Below are 20,285 nucleotides of genomic sequence, written 5' to 3'. Positions count from 1 at the left end.
GTTTAATTAAAAATGAACCGTGACATCCACTGTGTTCTCCAGCTTGATGCGAGAACTTATATAGGATAGCATAAAAATGAGAAGGGGATTTCGCTAATTCCTCGCCGAAACAAGTGGAACTCTCTCTCTCTCTCTCTTTCTCTGCCGCTTTCTGAAGCTAGAACTCCGTAGCGACGAGTTCCGTGAGAAATTTTAATATGTATTACGACGTGTTACAGAACTTCCTGAACACAGTGTTACGCCGCGAATAAGAGGAGATTAACTTCGGATGTAATCCGTGATCTCTTTATCCGGCTTGAATCGATCAATCGGTGCTAACTTGTCCGGCAACTGTTCAAGGCCACGTGTCACGACGGAACCTGACGCGTAACGTTAAAATATGCCGCCGGCTCATTATCCATTCCAATTTAAATACACGCTTAATCTGCCTTTTAAGCAACCGACATCTTCCATTCTTTTTCTTCTTGAAAAAAAAAGAAATAAAATTCTCTTAGCAACACAATAAAATCTTTATCTAATCGCTAGAACACGTTACATCCCAGACGATCGTTTTTTTTTTCACGTGACTAATTGTATCTCGAAAACCAATCGTCCGATTTGCTTGAAACTCTACAGACATCTTCTGCAAACCTTTCTTTATTATCTTAACGAAAGACTGAATCAATATTTGGAAAATTCGATTTGTATAAATAAAGATTCGCTGTCTAATTGCGACCATTACAATGCTAATATATAGATTTTTGCTTCGAGGCTCTATAACTTTGGATCAAACCGGTATTTTTTAACGAACTGAATGTCAATTCACTCCCCGGGGATTCATTAACATACGCGGAAAGCTGTAAACCGATATGTTTATTTGTTCCGTTGGAGAAGAAACTCTTAAGTGATCCGTAAATTTCCTTTTAAGTATGAAATTGATTACGAAAGTGTTCGCGACGCGGAAGCGTTCTGAATTCCTCGTGAGTCAGGATAAAAGTACTATTTCAGAGCGCGCCTATGGATGGACAAGAATGGAGGGTTTGCGCAAACGGTCTGTCATTTCCTGATTCCACGAGCAAAAACGAGTTGCACAAAGCGAGCGTCGGACGGGATGAATGCTCGAGAAATTATCATGCGTCTACCTACATGGTCTCAAGGGCCTTTAATGCGTAAAAGAACGGTGCCCATTTCGTTGCCCCTGATAAATGGGCTCCCGGCGACCTCGATCATCCATTATTTTTCTCGCTCTTTCTTTTCGGCGCCGCGTCATGTCGGAAACGAACGAGCTCGAACGCGGTTTGAAATTAAAATCAACTGAAACGCATTCCGCCTCCACTCGAAAAACAAAATTCGAATTCTCTGGAATACGGTGGCCGAGTTTTGTTCAAAATTCAAATCAATCTAAATTGATTCCTCCTCCAAGTCTATCCACAACATAAAATTCATTTTTTACGATAAAAAAACCCAGCGAACGATTCATTTGAAATTAAAAACACTTTGAAAGTACTGAAAAATATATTGTTTCGATTTTTACAATTCCACAACTCGGTAAAATGTAAAATCAGAATAAATTCTTTAACGAAATTTTTATTTTTGGTGTCAAGCGATGGTAAAATTGTGAGTTTACGTGGAAATATGTTATATTCTTAAGGACAGTCGAAATTAACGATTTAAAGATTCAGCAGCAATTATTATCGATTCCCCGTAGAGTATAATTGCGCCGGCCATGAACTTTCAACAAAAGCAGACTAATTTTCGAGTGGCACACGGCCACCGGAGAGCTCCAGTTTCGAAGAGACGGTCGCGGAAGCAAATATTTCTTCAACTCACCGAGGAAAGTGCTGCAGATGTACTCTGAAATCTGGTTGCCAGACTTCGAGGACTCGGAGAAGTGGGAGAGTTCCTTGTTCAGCATTCGCTTGAACTGTAATGAAAGAAATGGAGCAGTTAGTTTCATTGTCTGGCGCATTTGATCGCAATAATCGTCGCAATTCCTCGGAGCTAACAGTGGACCACCGAAACAAAACAATTCTGTTTATCACCTGTCTTCGAAATTCAGAAAAGTACTAAACTTATATTTCGCCAGAACCAGTGGCGAATAATAAATTTTCAAAAATGTACAGTCCACCAGGGGCGAGTAATAGACTTTAAAAAATTCAGGGATCCACTGATTGCTCATTAATACAGTTTCATATTTAAAGAAACATTAATTTTCACACAGACGATCATTTTTCCACAGAGATTTATTTTCTTAAACATTCTATCAAATTCGAAAATCAAGACCCACCGAAAATATGGCAAAAACATTTGTTCGGTGTCGGAATAATAGCGAATCTCTCGGATAATTTCCATTCTGACGTAGCATGGGACCAAAGCAGGTTTTATGGGGCGGAAGCTCGTCAAACACGAGCGAGACTCTCGTTTCCGATTCGTCGAGGGACTCTTATCTCCAGTGATTTACGATATTTACAGCCGGTGTGTGTCGTGTATGAAATTTCGACGCAGATAAACACAGCCGCGGACACGCACCACCACAGAGGACAGTCTGTGGACACAGAAAGCCAAGAGAGATCGGCAAACAGATTGCTAGTACCGTTGTGTCTGGGCCCTGGTAACGGCGTTATCAGTAACGTAGCAGCCGGCGAAAGGATTCCTCTTTATCCCGAATGATTACGCGGATATCGATGCAGATGCACTCGAGAAACAACCACAAAGAGGACTGACCTGTTATCGAATAGATTGTTTCCCGAACCAGATAAAACGCATCCGAGTCAGTGCCTCGATTACCCTTCAGAACACTCACATTTTATTCGCTTCGAACTTCCCTTTCGACCTTCGGAAATCTTTATTTTAATTCAATATTAGATTGGCTAGACTTGACCTGGCCTTGAGAAGACTTTCTCCGACCTGACCCATAAAATTGACTACGTTCAATCGAACATTGACCCCCAGAAGTTTCTTTCCCGAGGTTCCTTGTAATTTGCAAAACAAAGTCTGACACTCCGGACGAAATGTAGAAATTCTGTTGAACAATTACTACAGTATTTTACAGACGCAAAATTTCTCTTGAAAATGGTCCACATTTCGATCGAAACGTCGAGAACAATTTAAATTGCAAAATTGCTTAGCGAGTAACATTTGATCGAACCTGTGGCGCCGAAATCATGAAATTGTTTATTTGAAATGTGAGAATATTCGATATCTAATCGCGTCGAGCTGGAATGTTTCGTCTCCGCGAAATTGCCATTGAATTTTTCGCGGATAAACCAGCGGTTATAGACATTGGCAGAAGATACAATTGGGTCAGCAGAGAAAGAGAAAGAGAGAGAGAGAGAGAGAGAGAGAGAGAGAGAGAGAGAGAGAGGCAATCGCTCTTCATTCTGCGCGCCTAACATTCCCGACATGATCGTCTCTGAAAGACAGTCGGTTAATGATCCAAAGAATCTGGCCAATGGTTTCTCGATAATTAGCCCCGGGAAATTACTGTAGAAAGTGGTGCGCGACGAGGCATGGCACAAACAGATCAATGTATCACAGTGAATCATCACACTCGTGTCATGACTAATAGAATTTTCTGCCGACGAACGCAAATAATTGTAGAAGTAATCGAAATTACATAACGATAGATACAATCGTACAGATTGTGATCGGTGTCGGTTAAATAATCGATAAAATGCGGGGTGATCTTGTTCGAGATATCTTTTGGATCACCGATTCGATGATAAAACGAAAATAAATATATATTTCTATCGACGCGACCCCACCTTATCAGCTCGGACGTCTTTGACAAAGTGTTCCGCGATTATTCAATCGTGGGCAGATACCACAACGCGCCTTTCCTTCCCACGTAAACAATTCCGCTCGGTTCCCAAATGTCACGTAATGTTGCGCTGGTCAGGGGCAAACTTTAATCACGGACTTCGGCGCTGAGGACGCGCTGGCATTTCGATCAGCGAAACTCGCTAAATTATAAACAGCTTCTCGTCAATTGAATTCTCGTAGATGTCATTCCATTTGGGAATGTCGAAGATGCTATCTTGTAAACTACCAAGGGAAGAATAATTATTCGCAGGGAATTTTATCGTGAGCCTTCTGACGTTAAACAATTATTTTTATCAGAAAAAGACAAATATAATGGCGAAGGGTGTAGATACATATATATTTTTATAGTCATCGAAGAAGCTCCCCTTGATCGCGTCACGTGACGAGAGATGAGAAACTCGCGTCAGTCACCGATCTACTCTCACGCGACTGAATCGAGAGTAGAAAGCTACGTGTTCGAGGAAAGGATGACTAAGACCATAATTTCATTATCGGGTCCGCGCAGTAAACGTAATTGTTCAGGTAATTAGAGTGATGCGCTAATGTGTCAGCGGCGGTGACGTGTCCGAACTATAAAACGAATTATGTCATCATCGATGACAAAGCTTGGGAATCTTCAAAACTTGATAAATTTCGGATCTTACGCAGAGCCGGCACGTGGTCTGTTATCGCCACGAGGTCTCCAATTGTACGCTGGTCTTTCATTATCGCAGATCTGGCTTTGGGCAAGTTTAGCTAGAGCCGAGACCGTGTTAGACAACATCTCGTGATCGTGGCAAAGTACTTTACGTTTATGAATTTTATTGAGGGATCTAAATTGCTCCTGAGGGCTCTGAATTGCTCCTGAGAGCTCTGAATTGCTCCTGAGGGCTCTAAATTGCTCTTGAGGGCTCTGAATTGCTCCTGAGGGCTCTGAATTGCTCCTGAGGGCTCTAAAATTGCTCCTGAGGACTCTGAAATGGCTAGGCTACTCCCGAGGACTCCGGAGGACCTCCGAGAATTTCTTGAAAATTTCGAATATTTCTTGGATTTCTTCTTGACCTCTTCGACAACGCGTTGCTTCGCTGCCATGCACACGCGAATCGGGTTGGAAGCATCGAATAACAATGATAAGCCGGAGAACAAGCTGTTATGCGAGAGCCTCGACTCTCGCGAGATCTCCGACCAATTATGCTCTCTTGAACCTGCTACGTAAGAAAAACGTCATTAATTAAGCACCACGATTACACCGACCCCATGACACTTCTTATCGGCGACATCCTGGATCCCGTGCCCATTGATAACGCTTATCGTCCCCGTATCCAAAGTCTCGGTATCTTTCTTTCTCGGAAGATACGACCGTTCAGAATATTTGTACAAGCCTTAGACACATATATTTCGCGTCGTTTTGGGGCAAAGCCAAACGGATTCGCGCAGTCTGAATGGGAATATAAATCGCTCGGTCTACCGTTAGTCTGTCGGATCCGACGCTGAACGCCGATGGTTTATTGTTACAATAAACAAGCATCTACGTAAACGAACACGACAACATTCGCGCCCCGCGATATTTCCCTCCGATTTACATAAATAATTATCGGGAAAACTCCTGTGAAATTCGATCAATGCGACCGCAATTTCGACATTAATTTCACCCCGGATATTGCGAAATCATCGTCGCGCAAATCTATATTTCTGCAAACAGACGAGAAATACGGAGAGCGATGGTTTCAGCGTGTTAAATAAATAATAATAAATCAGCCCAGTGGATTTCTGTGGAATTCTCAGCGAGATTGTCATCTTATTTTTACATCAATCAAAACATCGACTTCGAGTGATACGATTTAATCTGGTGAAAGGGTGCTTGGTCAGTCTCGGACAAAAATGGCGCGAAATCGCTGATAACCAGCCGATAATGATATCTTTCCAAATTGGATGCTACGATACACTAATCCATCTTAATTTATTTTTAGTAAACAATGGAGATAAGTGTCCTTGCGGATCGGAAAATTTTAATGAATTTTTTCGGCGATCTCGGCGCTTCAAAATGTTATAAAGTAATTAATGTTCGATGTTAAAACGTTGCGTAAGGGAATAAAGGGCTCCACCAGCGAACAATTTCGAAATCGCCATACAGTTTGCCATTCTAACTGCAACATATGGCTCGGAGATCGAGATTTACACGTAAATCGTGCGATCCAGGCTAAATCCACAGGCACATGTTCCGAGGGCTTAATGCCGCTGCTTTTTATCTTAGACTATGATACTGTGCAATCGCAAGGCAAATATTTTTTCATGCTAATTCAAAAGTCACCCGTGTCTTTTTGCTCCTTTTGTTGGAAGAATTAATGAAAATTCATTCGAACTCTTTGTACCGCTTCGAACAATTTAATTCAATTTTCTACAATATTTTAACAAATTCCTCTCCCTAATGGCTCCGTCAATTGATTGATAAATTAATAAAATTCGTATATTAAACCTTTGTGACGTTGCAAAACATTCGAATTAATTTTCTGAAATATTTTAACAAATTCATTCAATCATATTGGCAAAGTTGATCTCCCCAATGGCTTTGTTAATTAATTAATAGACGTCTTTGTTGCTCCCTCAGAGTCTCAGTAAATTTTGCATTTGGATCTGTGCTGTCGTGCGAATTGTCACGCAGCGAGCTCGTGCGACGAATATTTATTTGTCGATGTCAGTGCACCCAGCCACGTTCCAAACAAACATGTTTATAAACTTACTACGAACCGGAACTCGCCGCACGTTTATTATTTCCTACACGAAAAATTCAAAATTGGTGGAAAGAATGAGAATGGTGGAAAGGTGAAACTCTTTTTCCACTGATTCAAAGGTGACAAACATCGTTATTGGAGTCCCAGATTGACCTAACTCTCTTTTTTCTCGGTTCGCACAGAAAAAATCTCTAATGAATAAGCTGCGCGAGTTTTTATGTATTTATGGCAGATGAATATATCGAATAATTATGCAAACGTCTTCGCGAGACAGTGTTCCACTTCGATTGTGGTATTAGTGAATCAATTTATGAACTGGAAGCGAGAGAGACGCTTGTAAAACTGTATTGTATTCAAAATAACGTGTTGGCTTAGTTCTCAAGCCTAGATTAATTATTGCAATAATAAATTTCCTGAGGATTGTGAACTTTTCAATTAAAAACGATGACAATGGAGAAAAAAAAACGTAAGAACGAGTCAGTACATATGAATAAATTTGTTATAAATGATCTCTAGTCCCAAGCGAGTTCACAATAATTGCAAAAATAAATGTTCGCCAAAATGTTGAATAAAAGTGAAATAAAGGCAATAAAGACCAGAAACCGAAGGGTTGCCTAGAAAGACAACAAAATTGCTCCAATTTTTCCAGCATCTAGAACGCAGTCCTTGGACTATACCGGTGCTTGCCAAACCAAATGAATTCGCCGTGAAAAACAAGAGGCGATCAAGCCTGGTCGAGAGTCAAAGGTTCCCCGCGATAAGAGCTCTCAAAATCGATTACCTGCACGACCACGATGCTGGCCATGGCCGTAAGATCTGCCAGGGTCCTCAAGTAGTTAAAGTACCTAGCGGCCTCTCCCAGGTTTCCGGCTCCGAACTCGGTGTCCATCTGCTGGACCATGTCGTCGCCGATCAACAAATTCCCAATTCGAAAATAACAAAGAACCGCTAACAGTCCTCAAGCGCACAACAGCGAACACTCGAATCGACGTGTGTGTCTCCACGTGAAAATCGCTCCACTTTCACCGAACCTGTCCCCAGGAACTTGCAGCACACTTTCTACTTGGCGGTAATCACGTCTTTCTTCTTTTATCGCGAGACGATTTCGAAATATCGAGAAGCTCCACACCGAGATTGAGAATTCGATAGAAAACGAAAGAAGTAAAGTCCACTTCAATTCTAGACTTCTAGATACGTGAGAAGTGTACAAAGATTTATAGTCCACTAGTTCACTATAGCAATAGTTGCTCTTAGCCTCGGAGGACGTCTGTGGTACGCGTCACTCGACTGCTAAACGTGGTCTACGTGCCGGAATCGCGTCCCCCTGCTTTTTATCGCTGCCAAACGCGCTGTCTCGCTTTCGCGCTAGCGCTCTCCGCTTCGCGCGAGTTCAGAGTGGGGATAGAGAGATGCCTGACGACGCACAAGGGAGCCAGGGTTTCCAGAATCGGCGGGAATCCGCCGACTGCAGCTTTTCGGAAAGTCTACTGCGAAGAAGAGCCGTGTTCCTGTTCGAAATAGCTCGCCGATGGCTCTAACTTGGGCTATGCTAGGTCTTGGAAGGGGCCAAGGTGGGACATGTTAGGGTATTTGATGCAGACCAGATGGAGTGTGATAAGGTCCAGTGTGTAGGTCAATGTCAGGGTTAAGACTGTGCGATTGTGGTAGAGAGCAGAGTCCGAGCTAGGTGTAGATAATGTAAGCTAAGTATAGGGGTTCAATCTATATATAGGGAGTTCAAGCTAGGCGTAGAGAGTCCAAAGTTAGGGATAAAGAGGCCAAGCTAGGCGTAGAAAATCTAAGATATTTTGTAGAGTGTCCGAGCTGGGTGTAAAGAGTGAAAGCTAAGTATGGGGGTCCAATATATGTATAGGGAGTCCATGCTTCCTATAGCAGTTTTATAGGGAGTTCAAGCTAGGTGTAGGGAGTCCAAGCTAGGTGTAGAGCAGGCGTGGGCAATTTTGTCTCAATTGAGGCAAAACTGTCCCCACCGTAGCGCCCACTGTCCCCCACCAGCATCCGTCGTTACTATGTAGAAAGGACGCGTTTCGCTTGTCGCCTGCAGTGCGCAGGCCTCGCGCATCGAAGCCACGAGGAGCGCCACCGAAAGAAAGCTTGGTGGGGGAAGCAGGCGTTTGAGGGGCTCCACCCGTGCCCACGCCTGGCGTAGAGAGTCCAAAGCTAGGGGTAACGAGGCCAAGTTAGGCGTAGAAAATCTAAGATATGTTGTAGAGAGTCCAAGCTAGGTGTAGGGAGTCCAAAGCTAGGGGTAGAGAGTCCAAGCTAATAAAATCTAAGATATTTTGTAGAGAGTCCGAGGTATCCAACCTAAGGTGCCCAACCCTGTCCTAAAATCCAATGCAGACTTAGTTTTGGAGATCCCAGGGATGCAAACGAAAATGCCGCAGTCCCTACGCGTCCCTAAGATAAATCTGTGCATGGACCAACGTCAGCAGCGTTGCATCCTAGATTCTGTCGCATAATTGACGCTCTTGGCCTCTGTCGCCCGTGCCAAGTGGGACTGCGGGAAGTGTAATGATCACGCTCTGCAGTTTTAAGCGTTCGAATATTTTACCAGACGGCACTAGGATCAATCAATCAAGACATCGTATTACTTCGTCTCTGGAAATGTTCCTGGATCTTTGAAAATTACAGCATGCCAGTTCAACGAACTGTGGTTCGTTCGGGAATCCCGAATCTTTCCTAGTCAGACGGGTGATTCCCGGGAAACGCAATTTTTACGAGTACTTTTCATTTTCGTTGAAATTAAACGGTCCGGATTTCCCCGTAAGAAAACAATGCCGGATAATAATAGTCGAGAGGAGAACCGGCTCTTTCTGTGATATTTTCGGATTATTATTCTTAGCTAGGTTTCCCTCAGACTGGATACGTTTCGATTTAAAAGGAATCTCTATGAGATTCCCACCCGCGTGATGCCTGATCTCTGTTAGGGTTCCGAGAGGAACGGTACCCCGAATGCAATCTCATTGTTGAACATTCCGGCTGAATAAACAATTCGCCTGACAACGAGCCCATGGTGGAAAAGTAACTTTATTTTTATTGTGGATCAGCATTTTTTATCGAAAGTGTTTCTCTCGCTGCGTTTCACTGTGTTTTTAGTTGCCAGTTTCAAATTAAATTAGACACCCGAAAGTCCCATGATTCAGTTTTAGAAGAAACGTTGTTACCGTGCATCAATTGCTCGAGAAAGTGGAAACAAACGGAATAGGATCCAATGTGCAGCTTCTGTGAATTCTGGAATCTCCTCGGGGCTTTAAATTCTCTCGTTTAAACAAACTGTTTACATAGTTTTCGTAACCGATCTAAATAAATATTCAATACAGTCCAATTTTTCTGTTCGATACGATTTTCCTTGGGCTGCAAGCTTCCAAGATAACTTGATGGCAAATGATCTCAGTGGAGTTTCGAGTGTCTGAGTCAAGATTTTTGGCGCCAAACAAGGCGACAGTCGCCCTCACTTTTCTTGGCCCCTGATATCATCGACCACGAGTCTTCCTGTTGTCGCGAGGATTCAAATTGACTCACTTTCGGAGTCACTAGCTCCTCATGTGACTCAACCGGTGAGGTTCGACGAAGATGCTATTTTCGGGAATTAAGAACCGAAGAACTGGTGACAATTTGCCAAAAGGACCATTTCCCGAAATTCGCATCACCGAAGCCTGCCTCGATAATTTTTCTAACAATGTTGCACTGTCTCGATCATTTTCTAGCAAACCTATTTCAATGGTATACAAGATCAATTTAACACTGCAGGTTTGACGAAGAAATTGGTATTGTGCATCATAATTTCATATTAATTCGAAAAGGAAACGATCGGGGATTATATTACGCAATAGAAAATGTAACCACTGGTTGTGATAACGACGTGACGTAGTCGAGCCTTAGATGGTAACCACAACGGAAGCTTATCTTTTACAGTGCATTTCCAGCACTCCTGAAAAGTCTTAGTCTCGGCTAAATCACTATAAGCATCGTATGAAAATGAAATGTCTCACCTTTTTCAGCCGGCTGTGTTTTCGATGACGAATAATTACAGACTGAATAAATTATTGCATAATTTCGACGTTGCACGATTCTCATTTTCATTTCAGATAAAAAGATGTGAGTGAAACAAAATGACTTTTGTTAAATATATCGACTGCAATTTCAGTGGACCAACTTCGAAATTTGTTGAATAAGTTATTGAATAGGTTGTTGAATAATACTAACGACGCGAGGCAATTATAGTTGCCGTTTGATTTTTCGTGAAGTCATGATTTGGCATTTCATAAATATCTGAATATGTATGCAATTGTAAAGGGCGCTTACTCACTGTTTGAATTATTAATGTTCCCAAGAATTTCGCGACGAAGATAACGCATGCAACCAGCACTCAAAGTGGCCTAATGCACCGCACCATAATGACACATCGTGAATCAAATTGACACCGTCAGAGGGCGATGTACAGCTATCGGAATCGTTTGATGAATTTTCATGGTGCCGGTCATTTTCAACAATCTTTTTGTCCTTCTCCCCAGCCGCCACCACTCGGTTTGAAAACGAAAGCAACAGAGCAATAAAAGACTCAAAACACTTTTAATGCCGATCGCAAAGTCCAATACTGCCCAAGGCTGCAGAATTTACACATTCGGATGATTGGCCGGTAATGACGTACAACTTTGATGAGAATTTGCACTGGATTCTGCTCAGGTTTTAATTCGTCGACTGCAGTATTCAGAAGCATGATGGCTACGAGATTTCTCTCCAATTATTTCGGCATAGGATTAACATCGGTAATGCCGTGCGTATTTGAAATTCAAAAAGAATTTTGTGAATAATAACTGGTACTTTCGTAAACATAATTGTGGTAAATAATAAATATGTAAGCAGTCTTTGTTTTTTAGCATTTGTTCACCTTCAAATATCGCATGCAGTAGCAGTAAAAGTCGTTTTCATTTCAGACTAGACTTTAAACAATTCTGTAGACTATTTCGGATTCCATGAATTATTGATTGAATTAAACTATGTCTGAAACGAACCGTTATGAAAAATCAAAAATACAAATGTTAGTCACACGATTGAACGAATCGTGACAATGCTTCTATCCGCGTGACCCGATCGACAGCTGACAAATTGACAGCGAACGTGACGACGGGCACGTAGAATCTGCGGTTCACGTATCTCGAAATATGAAATGCGACACGGTTGTGAGCCAGATAATTTTCCCTCCAATTATCCGCTGTCTAATTTCGCGCGTAGTTTCCACTCGGAAATTACACATCACGTGGTACGCGTATCCGCGAAACGCGAACCACCAAGGCCAAAGGATTCCCCGATGTACATTTCCAAAATTTTCCACTCGAACAATCTCGGCGTTCTATTTTTCTCATCAAACGTACACTTTTAACAATTTGGTACAAAATGTAAATATCTGCATTCCGGTAAACACATATCTGCAACATGAGTATTTTTAAACATAGTCCGGAACTGCGACTAACCTGCCGCAGGAATTCCGTCGATTCTCAGTGCATTTAGAATAATAATCGCCAGTTATATCGACAATGCATCATTTCCCACACTCGCGCTATCACGAGAGCGTGGGGAGAATCAAGGAGAGAGAGAGAGAGAGAAAGCAAACGTTTCCGTAGATATCGAATGCGGAACCGGCCGTTTATTTTACAAACTCGGAAGCGCAAGAAAGCTATGACGCTTACGTGAAAGAGTGGGTGCACACCAATTTTGGTAGTCCGCGAGACTGTTTTCGCCGAGGAGAGTCGCCTAACCAAATAATAAGTAGACTGCGAATCTTTATGAAAAATAAAAATTGTCTTCGTCATTTGCAAGATGCGGAACCATATAAAAATTTCTTCATATCTTTAACAAATCTGACAAATTAAATATAACATATGGATGTTCTCAAATGCATAAAATCGACAATCTACTAATAAGTAACAACAGTAATAATTAGACTGCGGATCTTTATGCGTTCATGGCTTCAAAAAATGTTCAGAAAAAATGCTAGAAAATAAAATTCCACTGAATTTAGTACGATTTTCATTTATTTCAGATCTACAAAAACTACTACCACTGAAAATAACATTTTATATGATTCGACTTTCTTAAAATGTATACTAACGAGCATAACGGATTCAACACACTTTAAATCAGAATAACTTTTTTACGAATGGACCAAACGACTTGAATTTCTCTGTAAGGCTAGAAGAATTAGCTTAGTAAATGACGTCTCAAAAATGCATTTTCAAACAATAGTAAAAATTGATTTTCACGACTTTTTTTAGCTGGGCCAATAACGAAAATTTTAAAGATGCATTTGGTCAACTTGTATGAATAATATACGCTCCAAAAATTTCGTTTGAATTGGTTAATTGGTTTAGGAGTTATAAACGATCAAAAGTGGTAATTTGTAGTGTACCATGAAGTGGCAAGTTTTACCAGTTTTGATCGTTTATAAGTCGTAAATCAATGAACCAATTTCAATGAAATTTTCGGAGCGCATATAATTTATACAAGTTGACCAAACACGTCTTCGGACCAGCTAAAAAAGTCGTAAAAATAAATGTTTACTAAACTAATTCTTCTAGCCTTATAAAGAAATTCAAGTCGTTTGGTCCATTCATTAAAAAGTTATTCTGATTTAAAGTGTGTTGAAAATTGAAAATTGAAAAATTGAAAATTCCATAAACATCCGCAGCCTAGTACTAATTAATCCAATAGTATCCTCGATGATACGAAATGAAAATTAAGCCCCCGTCCTCGTAAGAAGCGCAGCAGGAAGGTCTAACCAGCAAATAGAAACAGACAGTAGTATCAGCCCTCGAGAATTTATGGGTCAGACCAGAGAACAGCTCCGAGGTCTTCATTCCAGGATGGAATTACAGCTTATTGTTAGTGGCTGCTTGCTCCACTGTTCCCAACTCTGTTCCGCCATCGGACACGGAGACAAAGTTCTCGATGCACATCCAAAAGGTGTGCGAGCCGATACCCTTGTGGGTCCCAGACCGCAGAACATGATCTCACTTAGAGTACTACCCGGGATCGCCAACTCGATTGACTTCCAAAGGCTGCTTCCGTAAGAGGATTCAAGACTGTTCCGATCTGGACGGCTCGTTGCTTCGTCGTAGACCGCATCGAAATTGATTATCCGCTTGGAATCACTTCCGCGAATGTGTCAGTGTCGCCGTGGCTCGCTGTCGCAGGTGTGAATCTCACCTGACCGTTTTGCCTCCGAAACAAAAAGTTCGTACGCACACGGTGATTACAGCAACATTGAGTAATCGCTTCTTCTGATTGGCAATCATTATAAAAGAACGTTTAACTGCGTTCTCCGGCAGATATACCCAGCGTGTTCTAGGTTATGTTTGTTGTCGGTTGGACAATGTGGCTTTAACAATTAATCTTTGACGCGCAGCCTATTAGAACTGAGTCAGTCGATCATTAATTCTGCAGATGTTATACGGTCAGGGAATTTATAGCTTTGGGTATTTGCGGAGGTCTGTTTTGCAGTGACCTTGAACAATCGATAACATCCATCATCGTTTTACACAGTGTACTGTGTCGTACACTGTCAAATGACGAAACTAAAAGTTCTCGTGTGGTTGACCTTGAACGACGACCTTGGAACAATTAATAAACCCCACCACTCGTTCGCAAATATTGCCGTACACACACACACAATTGAAAATTGTAATACCCCTGACTCGCAATCTACACATTCAGGTCCATACAGAGGGGCAAACTGATATGGTTGGACAATCTGGAGGGGATGGCCCAGATCAGTGACCTTGGGAACTCAGTGAAGCCATTCACGCGTCTTTTTACAGAGCACACTGCACAATTATCAACTGTAATCTTCGCGTTCATTCCCACATCCATCAATCGCGGAATTTATATCTCCAGAGACATCTAGAGAGGCGAGCTGGTGGGGATGGCCCAGTTCAGTGACCTTGGCCAGTCAACTAACTCTATCGTCTTTTTATAGAACAGATTGGAATCGAGAACCGCAATACCACCGTATTCTCACGTTTATCAGAGTCGCATAATCTATATAGATCCGTATAGAGAAATTCTGAGAACGAGGGGAGGGGGTGGCCTAACTAATAAAACTTGATCGATCAATTAACTATCGTACACTTGTTGAACACAGACCAGTACCAGATTGGTTATGCTATTTTTACGTTCATGCGAACAGGCTAAATCGAGGACCAAGACAGTCTGGTGGGGATAGCCCCGCCCCCACTGACCTTGAACAGTCAATTTCCTTATACAATCCACTTCGATGGACGATTCCCAGTATACCGTTGCTCCTCGATTATAAAAGACCCCGAATCCAAGTTCGTAGGTCCTTGTAAAGACACAAAGCGGTGGGAGGAGAGAATGTAGAGGGGGCGGGGTCCAGTTCCCTGACCTTGAACGGCCAGTTAACTCGGTTCCCGGGGATCGGCGAAAACAAACGACGAATTTGGCGGGTTTTCTGGCCACAGTTCGAGGCGTCTGCCCACGCTAATTTCGACCACAGTGACCGTACCCTGCTTTCCATAAGCAGTTTGTTCGCCGAGACGCGCGGAACGTGGCCCAGACTGGCCAAGCCGTACGTGATCGATGCACTTGAACGTCACCGGCGAGGAAACGAGGGAATGACAGATAAAAAATGAACGCCCCGCGGCCGCCGCCGCCGCCACCGCGCCGTGACAAATTATCGATCCGGCGCATGTGGGCCGCCGCCGGAAATAGCTTTTGTTCCGTCTTCCAACGGATAAAGGTGTGCGCCTTTGTCGCGCGGGCGGCCCGCCAATTGATTATTTTCCGTGTCTTCTTCTATACCTGTGGGCGAGACCACCTCTCGCGAATTTTCCGCCGGAAAGTCCAGCAGTCTGCCGGCAATCATAATACACAAAGTGTCGTCTTGGGTTTTCCCAACAGTATATCATTCTCTGCGATTATCATGGGGAAAAAGTGGTTATGCAAATCAGCTGCGGAAAACGGTTCGTTATCTTTAACGGAACCGGATGGTTACGTTAATCTGCAAAATTTGTTGGAGATTCTGATTGAAAAGTGAGACAAATAGTTTGGCTACGTTCAAGCTTATTTTTACTTGGAGAGTGTGCCGACACGATTGATGGAAAATCTAGCACACCTTGTATATTTTACCTAATGCATTCCGCTCGAGGTGGTTTTCTTTCTTCGCGGATCGATAGACTTCCGTCTCCGTCTCCTCTGCCCTGTTGCATTCGTGTCCGCCATCTGAGAAATATTCTTTCCACGCGAATCGTCGCGATATTCGTTATGCATTCCGTCAATTAATTTTTCAGTCCGGAATAAATTCTTTAGCATGTGTACCAACCCGTCCAGATCGCAGCAAAAAGAAATTGGGATCAGATCGGATGATTACTTTTTTCGAAATGAAAATTGATAGGTACACGCGAAATTCGAAGTGTCGTATTCTATGAAGAAATTCGAGTCCGGCAAAGTGATCACTTAAACCCCCCCTAATTTCACGTGAAATGTATCACAGCAAATTTTCAGGAGAATCCCCAAATAATTTTGATATCCGCTGTCAACGAAATTGAATTCGTTCGATCGAACGGTTCGGCTTTAATTAGAAAAAAAAAAGAATTCAATCGTAAAGATAAGCTTCACCGACATCGAGGAACGAGACACGCAGTTCGGCGTGTATCGTAGTACGAAACTGGACAAATTGATAAAGCATAGTCGACGAGAGAGAGAGCACGCGTGTCGCTTTGTTGTGGTTCTAATTGCTCACGAGGCGAGCTCGTGCTAGCTGGCGGGTTGCTGTTGACACCGATTACGCGGTGAATTGGAGAGATGCATCTGTCGCGGACGATAGAAAAGTGTATGTCTGCACAGCGCATCGGAGGCATCGAGGAATAACCGTTGATACTTGCGTCGCACGATCTCTGTGACCGGTTGATGCAATGATTTATTACGTTGGAAAGATCAACTGATAATGGTTTCGCCCATTGAGAACTGCCTTTGATCACGCGTATCGATAGGCCCCGTGCCTTCAATCTTCGGCGCCGGCCGCATCTCGATGCATAATTGATTGGTCACCAATCGCTTCGCAGCTGGCACGTTACAGAAATATCAGTGAACCACATTTGGAAAAATTAATAGACATTTTTACGTCGTGCAGTTAGCTCGAACAACTAGTCTAACCGAGTCAGCTCTCGAGGGTGACATCGCAAAAATGTTTCCGGCAATGGCAGCTATTTATTTGCCTGTCAACCGTTTTTTGTTTTTTGCCATGTCCCATCGACGTGATTTATTGTCTAGTCGGTCCTGGGAACCGGTCTAGCGGATTCGTCAGTTGTCATGAAAGGTTGCTTATCGTTTTGCGGCAAACAAACGGCAGCGCACAACACACGTGGATGCTCGCGGAGCCAGGTGAAACGTGCGGAACAGCACGGATATGGAAAAATCGATGTCACGCCATTCACCTCTGCGAACGTCGAGAGAAAGAGTAGGTAGAGGGAACGATAGAGAGAGGTACGGTTCTATAGGCGTCGCTCTGCATTTTTAAAGGATAATTCCCCGGTTCGTTTTCGTCTATTTTTCCGCTCCGTCTGACCGGGACAGCGTGAAATAAATTTCCCGGAAAACGTTGTGGTCGGTTAATAAGAGGAGACGTTAATGCTGCAGAGGATCGTCGAGAAGAATTTGTCACAACCCGGGAACATAACAGTCGGATATGCGTTCTAAATCCTCGTTAAAGAGTTCGCGAGCAATACCATAAATAGCTAATTGGCCCCCGCAGCGGGGCTAATTACGGCTGTATACATTTTATTCGACGTAATCCGAGCAGAAAAACGTGGAACTAATTAACCGTTTCTTCCGGCTGATTAAATTTCAATCGGCCGATACCGATAATAACGGGCATTAACGATGTGTCGACGGTGACACCGGTGTCGACGTTACATAATAATGCTTCTTCGTCCGAACGCGAACATAGAAATCGTACAACTCGCCGTATATTTAGGGAACAATCGAACTCGCTTCGGAATTAGTTTTCCATTCCGACGATTGGGTTCTATTTTTACTGTTCGGACTTTACCTAGGTGTATAATGTTTTGCTCGTACCTACAATAAGGTGCAAAACTGAACCAATAACCACAAGTTTTGTATAAATCATTATTTATTGCTAGGAATATAGAAGAATAACGAAAAATCAACCTTATAATTATTTTTATCATAGTTAGAAGTAACTTAAGAAATTTTTTTCAATAATTGATGTCTTCTCGTTTAGCAATGACAATAAAAATAGATTGACTCGGTTGACTGCTACGGCGCACAGTGGTCCAAACCGACGAAATCTGTGTCAAAATCAAAGAACTTTCGATAGAAATGAGATAGACCGATTAAAATTTTTTTAAATAAAAGCTGGAACTTTGCAGAATATGGTATAATTATGAAGATTGTGGTGCGAACGTTTTTTAACCTTGAAAGAATTCGTTAAACTTGTACAATGTTACGAGCCAGGGCCGCGAGCAGCACGAGTGGCCGGCGAAGGGTTATTACCCTAGGAATATGATATAAATTTGTTAGTTAAGGAACGCGGACGAACCCAATGCGAAATTGGGGAGCCGCTAGGATTATTGACAGCGAGGACGAACCTGACGCGAAGTCAGGGAGCCTCTAGGAATGGAGTCAAACGCAGACGAACCCGATGCAAAACCGGGGAGCTGCTAGGAGGTTGTATAATAGCACAGACGAACCTGATGCGAAATCAGGGAGCTGTTAGGATGCGGACGAACCCAATGCAAAACTGGGGAGCCGCTAGGTTGGATAAATCTCTGTTCGGACAATTGGAATGTCGCGAAAGAACCTGATGGTTAATCAGGGAATTGCTAGGATAATTAGTAAGCCTCGTAACTAGTATAATTTAATTGATACAATCCGAGCGGTAAGATTGTATCATGTGGGGACGTTCAATTACTTGGTTAGGATATTGGACGATAATTATGGGTTTAATGAATTTGAGTTAATTATTAAAGAAGACAAATATATTCTTACTATAGAGTTTCGTTCTACAAGTGTACTTGTGTCGCGAATGAACTGAATTTAGAATAGAAAAGAAATTGAAAGGTGATATTACCTAAGCTAAGACGCACGGTGTTGACGCACTGGCAATGCGGGGGACTCGGAGCAACCTTGTCACTGCCTAACAGATTTTAGACCGAACTCGCGGAATCTGTACGGTTAAACTTTGATTCAAAAGGAACGAACGTCCGATCTCACTGGTAGTTGACTTCCGAGATGCAGCACGACGCGACACTATTCGTGATTACGACAGTACTAGCCCACGAGAGTAGAAATGTAAGGGCTTATATAGCCCTGCAATGACGGGTGGTACTTGTCAGTACCCTTCAAGTGAACATTCGTATTTTGTCAACGACCAGTTGGTCGTGCGTACGTTTGTGGCCCTAAACTAACCTAAACAATTATGTAGATTTATCTAGGGAAAAACTCTGTTCGTTTATCTAGGACGGTTCCTGCCAGAGATGATATTGAACACCTGTTCGTCATCCGTAACATCTCCCCACCAAGAAGAAACATCGCGGTTCCCGTGATGCTTTCTCATCAGGAAGGAAACGTCCTAGATACAATAGACTTTAAGAAAAAAAAGAAAAAAGTGGAGAGAAAAAAAAAATAAACTGAAGAGAAAAAATTTTTAACGAGTGTAGTGTAGGTGTAAGTGTACTTATTGCTAGGTGGTGCTCAGGTAGAGACTGCTGTCGGTGGAGGTAGTCCTGCTCCTTAGAAGATCGTTATGCATGGTTTCCATTTGCTGCTATATTACGGATTCGGACTATATTTGTTATTAGTTCCGATAAATAGTCTCCATATTTCTTCAAAATTGTACCGGTTGGAAATGAGGTTGGCTCTCGAGCCTGTTTACCAAAAATTAATTCATATGGTGTGAAGTTGGTAGCTTCATGAACAGACGTGTTATAAGAAAACATTGCAAACGGAATTAATAAATCCCAATCCTCGTAGTTCTCCATATAGTGTTTGAGGTATTCTGTAAGAACAATATGGCTTCGCTCCAATGATCCATTAGTTTGTGGTCGGTATCCGGAGGTGGTGATTTGTTTAATCTTGAATATTTCTGACAGATTTGTCATAAGAGTTCCAATAAAGCTGGTTCCCTTATCCGTGAGTATGGCTCGAGGTGTCCCATATATTGCAATAAAATGCCGTGCAAAAGCATCTGCGATGGTAGTGGCTCGGATATTAGGTATCGCTACTGCAATACAATATTTGGTTAGATTGTCCTGCATGGTGAGAATGTATCGGTTCCCTCCAGGTGTAATTGGTAATGGTCCAACGGTATCTAATGAAATTTTTTCAAATGCGTCCAACGGTGTGTCGGTGATCAACATAGGTTGTCGAGTTTTCGTTCTGACTAATTTTTGCTCCTGACAACTTTTACATTTTCGGATGTAATCCTGAATTTCGTTGCGCATGTGCGGCCAATGAAATCTTGATCGAATGCGATTGTAGGTTTTTGTAACTCCTTTATGCCCTCCTATTAGGCTATCATGTGCTTCATGGATGATTTCTTGCCTGTCTTCTACGGAAGGTGTAGTAATAACACAGTTACATATTGTAATTTGATAAGTTGAATCTGTAAAGACTTCTTTTAATGCTTTGAAAAGTTCATCAGGCGATGATCTATGATGATCTCCGGTGGCGGATATTCGAAAAGATTTGCTCCTATTTTGTTCTAAAGCAGAT

At 42.4% G+C, this 20,285-nt stretch overlaps 1 protein-coding gene across 26 annotated transcripts in view; it reads right to left on the bottom strand.

The window, feature by feature from the left end:
* Dnc (phosphodiesterase dunce) overlaps positions 1-20,285 on the bottom strand; it is a 393,758-nt gene that overhangs the window by 9,271 nt on the left and 364,202 nt on the right. For 25 of the 26 annotated variants that reach the window (XM_076444511.1, XM_076444517.1, XM_076444512.1 and 22 more), the window contains one exon: positions 1,810-1,903. In XM_076444511.1, the coding sequence (XP_076300626.1) occupies positions 1,810-1,903 (94 nt within the window). Of the gene's footprint in view, positions 1-1,809; positions 1,904-7,293; positions 7,738-20,285 lie in introns of those variants that run through there. The other variant, XM_076444529.1, reaches the window with a different exon arrangement.

This window comes from Lasioglossum baleicum, chromosome 20 (genome assembly GCF_051020765.1).
Source record: "Lasioglossum baleicum chromosome 20, iyLasBale1, whole genome shotgun sequence".
In the NCBI taxonomy this organism is placed as follows: Eukaryota; Metazoa; Arthropoda; class Insecta; order Hymenoptera; family Halictidae; genus Lasioglossum; species Lasioglossum baleicum.
The sequence above is the reverse complement of the archived record's forward strand: the minus strand, read 5'-3'. Positions and strand labels throughout refer to the sequence as shown.